The following is a 12755-nucleotide window of genomic DNA, read 5'->3' on the forward strand; positions in this document are numbered from 1 at the left end:
ATGTGCTTCCTTCCAAGATTTAGGAAGAGTCAATGACCAAACCCAGAAAAAGTCTATGTGCATGATGGTAGGTGAGTGTAAATAAATACATTTTGTAAAATTGGTCAATCAAAAATATTTGTTTATATTCTGTATAGAAGGTTATGAACCTTGTTTGAATTTTACCTGTGGTTCTATTTAAGAGCTTTCCTTTTAAATACTGTGCCAGTGACAATATTTTTAGGGGACAGGAAGTACATTAAATTATGTAACAGAACAAATACAGAAATAAAGAATCACAATGGCTTCCAGACTTCCCCTACCTTACTAAGGATAAGAATTAATATAATTATTATATATTATAATTATTCCTATATTATAGAATTAATATTTCTGTGATTATAATGTTTTAAAAAATAAGATGTTTCCCTTGCATTGTGTTCATATAATGATGATCAGGATTGGTGATATTTATACTTATATTGTATTATAGTTATTATATAGTATTATACTTATATTGTATTGTAGGTACCTACAAATATTAAACCGTATTAACATAATTTCATGTACGGTTCCATGCATATGTGTCTTAACAAACCTGTGATTTCATGGGCTACTTTCGCCTTTAAAGGCCTAAAAACGCACACTGATGCATAAGAAGAACTGATATGGCATGCCGACCTATGTCACACTTATTAGCTAGAACCATGCTAAACAATGGCACAGGTGAATGGAATTAGAAAAGTATTTGTGTGAAAGCACAATAGTGGAAATGTTATATGTGTTTCAAGCAGCCCAAAAACATCCCATAACCATCTTATTTGAGACCTTGTATATCTTTTATATTACTGAATTGACCAATGTATTTGTTCTGCTGTTTTGATTGCATCTCTTCTGTTTATATCCTCCAATAAAAATATTAAACTATAAAAATATCCAAGATAAAACTGCTTTATTTATTAGACTTTAATAAATTATAAATAAGTTGTTTATTGCCAACCATATGCATTAATCAACCCAGAAAATTCATTTTAAAAAAGAAATAGAAAACTAAAATGTTTGTGATCAGCTAAAACATTCACAAATAGATATCAAACATTGCAATGTATAAACATTTTATTCAGTGACAATTATTTTTTTTTTACAAAATGCATCTTCATAATGATTTTATTCAGCAAAGATTAATGAATCTGGAAACTTTTCTAAGATTTATATGATTTTGATAAACATACCAGAAATGTCTTAATTAGAACCCTGCAAATCAAATAAATTGACTTTCTTTTTAGTGAAATGTGCTAAAAGCGGAACTGTCAAGAATATGAATCCACCTTTTCCCTGTCGATTTATGTTCTTGACACTCCTGCTGCAAGATGTCTTTATGTAGAGAATAATCTTGTTTAATTCTAAATGCTTGTGTATAATTTATATTGAATACATTTGCATAATTTTTATTTGTAATTCTATAATTATTTTATATGATATTTATACTATTTTTTGGGTAGTAAATATTAGTTTTGCAGAGAATTTTATAGGTTACCTGCATACTTTATTCATATTTTAGAACATCTTAAAGTCTCAGTTGATTGGAAGATAAATTTATAAAGTAAGAAGACTGTCGCCATTGCTTTGACTGTTCTTGTCATGGTCTATAATAATAAAAAACATTAACAGAGCAAAGTGGCATTATGTCATCATGTGCTGATTTGTAGGATGGAAAGGTCCCTAGGCAAGCACTTTGCCAGTAAATGGTATTGTGTATTTTATTGTATTCATTAAAAAAGTATTTTACTGTTTGCAAATTTCCTTCTCCTTCTACCTAATTTAAGAAAAGTTTAGGAACTATTTATCTAGATGAACAGAATTTACTGATTGGTGGGACTTTGGACTCCAATTGCAATGTCTGACCAGGGTCAACAAAACTTTGGTGGTTAAACACATTGGACTTGAATTATTCAAACTCTCCAAGACTGAAGAAGATAGAATATCATAAGAGAATCTGGGGGATCCAGCAAACCTGGAATGGATGGATTATTTGCTAGCAAATATTTTGAATCCTGGACCAGATCCATTCCATGTTTGCTGGATCACCCAGCTTCACTGATAAAAGTGTATTCAATCCAGCCTTGGAGAGCTTTAATAAATCCGGCCCATCGGGACAGATTTAACAAAGCTCTCCAAGACTGGAGAAGATAGAATATCATAAGAGATTATGGAATGGATTTCTTAAAAATAATTTGCTATTAGTTTACAAATGTTTTCAGTCCTGGACTTTCCCAGTCTAGACGAGCTTTATTAAACCAGGCCCAAAGGGTTCACTTTAGATAATAGATTGGTCAACTTGAGAGTTGTTGGTCACATCATAAATCACTGGATAGAAGAACTGTCACCGATTGATTTTTACATATTCATTGTGGATTAAAAATTTGACAAGGTTCTTTGATTTTTCACTTGTTGAAGCATCGAAAATGATTTATGGATTTTATTTTTTTTTTAAATCATTATTGTTCTCACATTTAGACGGTAGGTATAGAAGGGTTAGGACTTATTTTGGGTAATAATACTTGTTTGTGTCCTGGATGGGAAGGAAGTGAAAGTCATGCCAAAAAAGCCACATATTGAAATAGAAGTGTTTTTTTTTTTTTGGCCAAGGAACAGAACCGCTTTTTGTTTATTATTTCAGTGTTTGCTCCCAGTAACTAAAAAGGGGTGCTTAGATATTTTTATGGCCCTGTTTAGTTGGGGGGGGGGGGTTAGTATTTGCTTAGAAATCAGCTTAAATTAATTTCTTTATGTAATAAACATACAGCCATATGACTCAATAAATAGAAACACACATACAGTAGGTTTGGATTGTTTTTCAAGTCATCCATTCTTGAAAAACAGGTATTTGTAAGAGTGGAAATATTTGTTGGCTCTCAAGTTACATCAGTTTTGTGTTCAAAGCAAGAATTCAGTGTTGTTTGGGCCTTGTGCATGTTTACAGAACAATTATAACCGGGCTCCCTTTCCTTATGTATACAATGTCTTCTCATATAATCTTCATCTAAAAAAAAAACCAAATCACTGAATATGTAAACCCAATCAAAAAATGTCATATGGCCTACAATAAATTGCTTTATTTTTTATTCTTCAATGTTTATTAAAATATTTATTGGTGCCACCATTAGGGTCATTTTATAGAAATGTCCTGTCATAAGGTGACAACACTCTATCCTGGACTACCAATTGTTCTTCATGTTGTCATTATCACACAGGCTTCTGGGAGAGACTAAAATTGGTTGGTTTATCATACATCAGGCAGGAATCATCCACCATCCAGAAACCCATCATTAATGTGCAAAGTTCTGACACAATGTCAACTGTTTTGTGCTTGTTCTGGGACTGTGATTCCTAAAGAAGCCAGAGAAAGCCACTCAGTTATCATTTTTAAAGGTTGATCAGCAGTGGTAGCTCTGTCATCTCTAGTTTGTAAAAACTGACTTAAAGGCCTGAGATGGTTATGGGGGAATTCAGCAAAATAATACATACATTCAGCACCCTACATCTGCCAAAAAGCTGCCACTGTTTCGCCCTAGAAGGAAAAAAGAAAAGGGGCACGTATAAGGGTGGCATTACTTATTCCGAGTTAGCCCAGTGCCTACCCCTCTTCAGCCTCCTTGTTGGAGTAGGTAACTTTCCCTAAAGATAACAGTGGTAAAATCTGCTCTGGCGCCTTATACAGACCTGGCAGTGCTCAGCAGAATTTTGGCTGAACTAGGACTAAAAAAATGCAGGATGTTCACTTACCAAAGTTAATTATCACATTGGAAGATATAATAATTTAGCTTTGTAAATGTGGTGAAAATTCACTTGGAAAAAATATCCAATTGTGTGCAAGAAAATCCAAAAAAAAATGGGATTTTCTTCTTACTTGTGATAAATGGTTGAAGTCAGCAGAGCTTCATCTCATTTAAGTCAAATATTCCTTACAAGGTTATACTTCACTTGTGAACATATATTTCCTTTACTGCTTTGCAGTATTCATTATATCTACTTCAGTCTTGCAGTTTAGTTTAGGATGACTATATCTTTGCGCTAAAGTCTGAGCTGTTCTGCAACCTCATGTAACTCTTTAATTAACCAAGACAAACTCTGCAGTTGTTTCTAACTGACAACAAACTGCCTAATATTATGTTGAGACAAACATCTGTCCTAACTGCATTTAATAAAATAATTTACCTGTTCCGACTAACATACAAATTCGAATTAGGAACAAACCTATAGTCCCTATCTCCCTATGTAACCCAGGGACTACCTGTATTGGAGTTTTCACAAGGCTTTCTTTCTACTTTGTTCTGCTATGAATGATCCATACAAGATACAATAAAGCATTCTTAACATTGCTATACTGGAACTCATTAACACTGCAGATGTTGTTCTATAAATGCCAATTTACATAGAAGAAGCAAGGGGATCATTTGGGGCAACAAAACAAAGCTGTTTGTGCAAGCAACCAGAGTCTGGGTGCTAAGAGGAAGAGGAGGAGCGGAACCTACAACACAGTTTTTGGGCACGTGTAGTAAACTAATTTCCACAAATGGTTAAATATTCCTTTGTAATAATTCAGATTAACTTGACTTAAATAAAAGAAGACATTTTTAGTTCCTAGCTTTGAAAAATAAGAACATGTATACACAAGGACTAAAGATTGTGATTAGCAGACAAAGACCCTCTTCAAAGCAGACAATTACCTACTAACAAGGTAGGGGATCTGTGCGTGGAGCTGTGACTATGGAATGCTCCCCTAACACCTCTCAGCACATACCAACGCCATTCCATTTAGGGCCATGTTTACTGGTCTCCAATGGAAACAAGCCAAACATGAGAATTTCCCACTAGATACACTTAATATTTTCCAGAACTTGTATAAGCATAAGTGATCAAGATATTTAATAAAGTCTACTACAATTTTGTTTTTACTGCCTTGTCTTATTATACAAAACGTGATGAAAAAATAAAACTGGGCATTAAATGTGAGTGTGAATAAAATTGGTTCAATGCAATAATTTGTATGTGTTTTTTTAGATATTGTATGTGCTTATCAGCTGCAAGCAAAGTTTATTATAACATGCAGGAGTTTTTTTTGGGCAGTGGGTACAGAAATTTAGAACGATTCACTAAGGCACTGTAAAGATCAACCATTGGAGTTCATGTTTTACCGGATACTTTGGTTATGGAGAGATTGTGGTCTTTATAAACTCCCGTAGTATCTGTATTGTTTTAGTCCTAAATATAATTCAGAACCCTTGACAAGGGGAGTGTATGGTGTGTGTCAGCAGTGACAATCGGTTATTTACCAGAATAATTTAACATGTTCCAACAAATGTAATAAACAAATGAAGTGCTCACGCATTTCAGACTAATTAATATTCTGTAAAAAAGAAAAAATACAATCCAGTTTCTATTTACAGTACTCAACATTTTACAACTATTTGGTTCAGGGAGGACAGAGAGCCAAACACAACTAACCAGCTCTTTGATGGTAGGATTTCTAATTTTGATGGTAAGCACAGTATTAAGGTTTTATTGTCACACTTTGCAGATCTAGTCATTTGTATACATGACTTCTCATAGCCGCAGAAAGACTTTCCTCTGTAATTGCAGCTTGGAATAGGGTGACATGGGGGCAGGTAGCTATTTAATGCCCAGCATGTGTCACTGGCTCTAAGGGCCACTGAAACTGATGTGTGAATGGTGTAGTAGCTCCACTCAGGGCCACCAGCCTGACCTATCTTACCAGTATTGGCCTCAGGAAAAAGGGCTCTCCGGACCCCAGACCAGTCCTCCTTTGATAATTTTTTTAGAATTTAACTTAGCAATAATAAAAGGGCACTTTGGTTTGACATTAATAAATGGGTACTTTGTATAGCAGCAGAATTAACTATGTATAAAGATTTTATAACCCAATTCCAGCTATAGCATTGATTTTGCTTTTAACATAGAGTAGAAAGTTACAGCCTTTTTGGGGTTTAGATGTTGTTTGGGAGGATTTAACCATTTTTAACTTGGATAGAAAATCTCCCCAACTAGGACTGTAAGAGTTATAACATTTGAAAATGGTTTTACTGCCTAAGGTCCCCACTTCTTGCTCTTGTGTCATAGGTACAAGAAGAAGTGGGGAAAGATTTACCCAATAGGGTCAGGTAAGTGAATAATAAAATGTTGGCTTACCCAAAGCAAATTTATTGTAAATGATCAGTTTTGGAATTTGGTTTTAAAATCCAAAGTGTCCACCTGATTTTTGTTTCAATAGCAGTGAATTGCTCAAAACTAAGAAAAAACTAAAAAAGGCAGACCATTGATAAAGCCGTTCCCTCTTTTAATCAGAGGAACTCTGCTTTTTCTAAATTACTTGATGGTGATAAATGTGGGTTTAGATTTCTTTACATGTCCATATACAATCATATCAAAACACTTTGGTTTTGGAACTTGGATATCACCAAATCCCCATAAATTAGAGCCTAGTGGGTACCTCAACCCGAAAACCACCACCCAAAACAGTAGCTTTTAAATGATGTGAATTTTCCAGTTCTTGTAGGGTTCCTCACAGTTCACGAGGTATAATAGTGAACGGGGATACAGGGCAGCTGGACTCCAAGTCTAGTGCAGTTATAAAACATTCCACCGCAGCTTCATGCTTCCCCTGTGCTTGTAAAACGTCCCCCAGGCCCTTCCAGGCTTCATGCGATGTACTCTGAATCTGTACTGCATCCCGAAAAAACTTCTCAGCCAGGCTGTACCTCCCAAGTCTCATCAGTATAAGACCCTGCAAGATACAAACATAAAATGTTACCTAAGGTCTCTCTAACAGTAGGATACTGTACTAAAAAAAAGCTTGGAATTCTAGGTTAAATTTCCATTAGGAACACCAAGAGCTCTATATGTAAAAAAGGGAAACAGACATTCCCTTATATCCTGATGGGAATCAATTACTGTTTTGTAACACTTGGAAGATTCCCAGAAGGGGATACTTAAGGGAATGTCTGAATACCTTTTTCTTATATATAGAGCCTTATTAGTAAAACATTTCAATTTCTCCACAGTGTTTATTTGGGTTTCCCCTGGGTGTTCCATTTGCCCTCCAACAAAAATGGAAAGTTGGGTTGCTTCCTCAAAGGTTGGCTTTGGAATATTTGTCACTAAAAAACTGTGGTAGGGACATTAATTTTCAAATTTCTCTGGTCTGCTCTATGTACTTTGAAAGTGCACAAATGTGGAAAATGTAAATATATATGTAAAAACGTCTACAGGATACTCTACTTTGTGTATTGTAATATTTAAGATTTCATAACACATGAGTCAATTGATGCTCACTATAGTGAGTAATGCCTGCTTGGTCAAAATGCTCCCCATCTGCTGGATTTTTGCCTTAAATATATCCAGAACAAATATATATATATATTTGGCTATAACAAACCTCTTGTATGAAAACCATAAGCAGTGCAGCACAGAATAAAAATGCAGCCAAAATTTGGCACACAGGAACTTCATTGCAATACACCAGAACTAGACTGTGTTTATCAAAGAAAGATTTCATGTCTATAATACACTTTCCAGGGCTAAGACGAGTAGCAGAACCTTCCTTTCTTTTCTGAAGCTTGGTCCTGTCTTCCCGGGCTTGGTGAAACATGTCAGACCAATTGGCCAAAGCAGTGTGCTGAAAGGTGATGTCCAGCCCCGGCTACAATACAAAATTTGCTTGCTGGACTGACCTAGGGTCTTTTTTGGGTTTTCAGTTACTACTGTTGCCTACATGCTACTTGGTGCTGCTCACGAACCAGATTTCATGACAAATGAGTCCTTCCATGATATTGGAATATAGTGTGGAGAACATTTCACTAAGGCTGCGTACAGACACTAGGTTTTCATTGTCCAGGAACACTGTCTGTAACTGTATTGTGGAAATAATCTAGCCTAAGCACAACTGTCCCCTGGTATCATTTAGTGATCTGCTGTGCTGAAACAATGAACGATCGGAAGCTAATGTTTCCTAATTGAGAGAACGCAGTAGGATGCCTCCTGCTTGTCCTTCCCTCTTCCCACTCCCTCCCCCCCACTCTGAGCAGCTTTTCTGTACATCGCTCGTTTGTTTCTACTATCATCTAAAATAATCACTAAGCATCATTTTGGGCAACAATAAAGGTTGGTATGGGGCTGCAAGCCCATCAAAGTCACCAATGGAACCAGGGCCACTCCAATATCATGCTCTCAATTGTAAATTATACTTTACTGCAGCCATTCTCAACATTTTTAAGTGAGGATAATTTCCAGGATTTTCGAGGAAACTCTGAAAATATCTTCAGGTCTTATAAACCCCTGCTAAAACCAATTTATTAGGAATCAGTGGGAAAATGGTGGCCAGTGGAAAGAATGGCCCCCTTACGATGGTGGCTTGAAGTGGTGTTGGCCCCAGAAATATGCAGGTATCATCATCTAGGAGATTAGATGTTCTAGACTGCTGAACAGAGAAATCCAAACCTTTGTTATTGTCCCTGCACATTTTTTTTTTTCTGGTAGATTGGTGTACGGAAGACCTCTATTCTGCCTCTACATTCAAAACCAAACCACTAGCAAAACACACTTTTGGATGTATATGATGAAGAGCACTTTGAATGAAGATTCACACACATAAAATGAATGGTTTAAAACTTTATTGGTGAATGGTACAAAAGATACCCCCAAAGCACCTCTGGTAAATTATGGTTTCCTACACTTGAGGAATGATTTCAGAGTCTTTGGGTAAGGACATAGTGTTGTGGACACGTCTGTGTGGTAGAATAGAGGTAAGTTTGGTGGCGATAGTAGTGGTGATAGTGGTTGGTGGGATTGTACCAGATAATTGGTGTAGCTAGATAGGTAGTATAAACATTGCTCTGGATGCATCAGCTCAGTGTGGATTTCCCTGCAAATATTCTTGAATTGCAAAGAAAATGAAAAATGAACTGTAAGTGTTAACTGTGAATATTAAGCAAATGTGTCAGCATCAGAACCTGATTTTTAATTAAACAGGTTTCAACTTTCTCTGCAATTACTAAAGAAAAAAATGTGGAAGCATCAACAAGAGGCAGAGGGAAGTGGAGTACCAAGCAGCTCATTATATTTGGGAGCTGGCTTTTGTACCTTCATCCTTCTTTGCAGAAATGTATAACAGCACCGAAGCGTCTGACTGCTCCATAATGAAAGCAGCCTGATTGCAAATGTATCCCATTGCAGTGTTAATTAGCCTTGTATGGACTGCATCTATGTAAACTCTCAGCCTCTTGCAATTAGAAGTCAGTTTGACATGACTCCTAAATTGGCCAAGTATTGTTCTTCTTGTGCTTCCTGACCTGTTTCTCCGCTGCTATAGCAGCAACCAACGTCATCCTGATAAGTGTTCCTGTCCGTCTTGAGCCCGTCTCTGCTACTTGTGTAATTGAATATGAAGCAATTAGCGCAGAATTACTAGACTCCAGATATTTGAGTTTTGCTAATCCATTCCTGCGACAGTCTATTGTCCACCCTGAGCTACATCCTATAATAACATAATAAATGGTCATTTGTTTTTAGGAAGGCCAAAACTGGTATATATTTTCTTCCTATACTTTTTTATACCAGTTCAGTGTAGATCTAGTCTACAAAAGAAATCAGCTATAAAAATGCAATGGTGATTCAAGAAAAAAAAATTGTCACTGAAGTCACAAAGTCCACTCAATTTAGTTTCTTTTTTAAAGTTTTGAATTTCATGACCACTTACAGACATGTTTATTAGGCTTTTCACTGTGCTGGGCCTCCATGCATTTTCTTGTCACACGTTCTCTATTGTGCAACCTTAATTTTATGAGCCCGCAGACAAGGATATAGTGCTGATAGAGAAAGTGTAGTGCTGGAACCAAGGAACTAAAGCTACGTACACACTTCCAATTATTATCGTTGGAAAACGAACGACGAACGATCCTGCACGATATATACGAACGATCGTATAGCACCGATCCTGCACATAGAGATAACGACACGATCGTTCGTAGATATTGTACACACAATAGATACGATCGTTTAAGCGATAGAGGAACTATGTGCACGACAGGAAAATGAACGGACGTTCGTTCATCACGCATGCTCTGAACATGGACGATCAACGAACGACCGTACACACGAACGATGTTCAACGATCGTCGTCCAATCCGATCCGCCGGTCCGGTCGTTCGTTTCCAACGAGTTTCCTCGTTCGTCGGCGTCGTTGGTTACTTTTTTACGAACGATTTTTTGCCCAATCGATCGTTCGTCGTTCGATTGGAACGATAAAAATTGGAAGTGTGTACGCACCTTTAAAGTGGTGCTGAAACCAAGGAACCTAGAGTGGTGTTGGAACCAAGGTACCAAAAGTGGTGCTAGAACCAAGGAACCAAAAGTGGTGCTAGAACCAAGGAGCCAAGAGTGGTGCTTGAACCAAGGAACCAAAAGTGGTGCTGGATATAAGGAGTCTTATATTGGTGCCTGGAACATGACCTTATACTGTAGCAGCTGTATGTGCTAATGTGTGTAGACTTTAATCAAAGTGAAATGAACACTAACCTAGGTGACCTCATTCAAGACATGCTAAAAGTCACAAGAACCTAATGCAAAAAGAGAGAGAGATCTCCATGCAACTACCTAAATCCTTAAGCTGCATACACACGTGCATTTCTTGTCGTTGGAAAGGATCTTTTATGATATATCAGGTGTGTGATTGAAACAAAATATTCAGCCTTACAACCAGATAATAAACATTTTCTAGATTGCCTTGAGAAATTAACAATGATCAAATACAGGGGATTTCCCTTCTAGGTTCATCAAAACCTTGTGTTAGAGTCTGCAGGCCTGGATTTAAATTGTTAGGGGACTTGAGGTCATAAAGAACATGTAGTAATAATGAGAGGTTGGTGTATATATCAGAACATTAACCCAGAGGCTCTTCTGTACCTGATGATGGCTCATTGAACCATCTAAATCTTAAACTTTCTACTTAAAATACATGTAAATGTTAAAAATTTACTTCTCTTTTTTGTCCCTTTTGGTCTGGTAAAGTGGAACTAAACCCATTGATACTCATCTGTCCCCATTATGTCTAGAAATTTGCCATCTCCCCCCTACTTTCCTTCTTTATCATGATCTTCAGCCATCTTGACTGCCAGGTAATCCAGATTCAAAGTGTCTTCCTATAGCTAAGCCCTCTAAATTGCTATCTTTGGAACACAGAATGATAAAACTTTATGTTGTGGACAAAAAGAAAGGGTGTGGGTGCTGAAGGTTTAACAAAAGAACACTAGGCAGGACTGACACGCATGACTGCACTGGTGTAGCTCAGTGTACATTATAGAAAAAAGAGTGGACAAGCAGGTAAGTTTCATTTTACTGCAAAAGAGACATCACCTGTCTAATAAAGAACCCGCCTGCTCACATTTTTTTAGGTATAGTTAATTACAGTATGCATTCCTTATACATGAAAACATTGTCACCATTTCTAAAGGCCCCCTTTTCTGTCTTCTTACTGCTGAATGTACTACAAACCCTTGACATTTCCAATTCTAGCAATTTACATCACTTTCTCTTTAATTAAGTACATGTCAAATGTAAGTTTTCTCAAAAAAATGTACTAGTTGCATTAATGTAATGCTTCTCACACCAGGCACAACATTTACTTTTGATTATCTAAGAGATAATAATGTCTGCCACTGGATTTAGGAACAAGTGATTAATATGAGGAGTTGTGACTGGCATATTAATACACCTTTCCTGATTTCTTGTCCTCCGACACAGAGATGGTAGACATAGAGCTTCATATACTTAATACATCTTATAAACCAATGATGGCAAGAAGGACACAAAATTTTAGAAATTATTTAACATTATCCAGGATTTTAATATGGAGAATTATTACTTAAAGTAGATGTATATCCAATCACTAAAATATCATAAAAAGCTAAATCAATGTTAAATAAAATTTCTGAACTAATTGTAAATGTTTTCAAACCTGATACTTTCATTATAATTTTACAGGCGGATCCTTGATTAGGCATTTCCTGGTATAGGATGTCAATGTTCCCTCCCCATGTGATAATTGTGAGCCTGTGCTGTCACCTTGGCTTGATAGGTACTTATGCAGTGATGGTTTTAATATTTTAGGACAGAATAGCTCTATGATAATTCCTAATAGTTATAATCCTGATAATTCCTGATTATTGATATTACCTGTCAGAATAAACTCCACAGGGTGCACGCATAGGCTGCTGATGAAGTCCCGGCATTACTTGCCATGCATAGGCAGAGAGGCCGCTGGTCTAGAGATGTGATGCCGGGAATTGTGGTAGCGGCATTGTACTTGCGTCTATAGAACAACAGCCCAATATGATTTGCAGCTGGCCCGCCATTACTACAGATTGCAGTAGCGGCGGGCCAGCTGCAATTCATATTAGGAAATCTTTTGGGGGCCAAAAAAATGACGTGCCGGGCCAGATTTTGGCCCGCGGATGAGAGTTTGACACCCCTGTTCTAAGAGATCTCTATCCAGACACTGTTACTGTATGTGCCCTTAAGTTATAAGGAAAAGTATGTCAAAAACATATAAACAAATATAACACAGAGACTTCAATAAAGTTTGGCTGAAACTTTTATTTCTTTACCAATACTTTCTCAGTATGTGTGCCCTTAATTCTGTAAGTGACACCCCAATATAAAACGACAACACTGTGTATGTGCTTCACTTTTTCTGCCCAGCT

At 36.7% G+C, this 12755-nt stretch overlaps 1 protein-coding gene across 6 annotated transcripts in view; it reads right to left on the reverse strand.

Annotated features, from left to right (window-relative positions):
- Window positions 1-914: 914 nt before the first annotated feature.
- Window positions 915-12755, reverse strand: part of TTC7A (tetratricopeptide repeat domain 7A) — a 211536-nt gene continuing 199695 nt past the window's right edge. For all 6 annotated transcript variants that reach the window (XM_072409750.1, XM_072409749.1, XM_072409745.1 and 3 more), the window contains one exon: window positions 915-6784. In XM_072409750.1, coding sequence (XP_072265851.1) covers window positions 6563-6784 — 222 coding nt within the window. In that variant the 3' untranslated portion in view covers window positions 915-6562. The remainder of the gene's footprint in view (window positions 6785-12755) is intronic.

The sequence above is a fragment of the Pyxicephalus adspersus genome, chromosome 4 (assembly GCF_032062135.1).
Source record: "Pyxicephalus adspersus chromosome 4, UCB_Pads_2.0, whole genome shotgun sequence".
In the NCBI taxonomy this organism is placed as follows: Eukaryota; Metazoa; Chordata; class Amphibia; order Anura; family Pyxicephalidae; genus Pyxicephalus; species Pyxicephalus adspersus.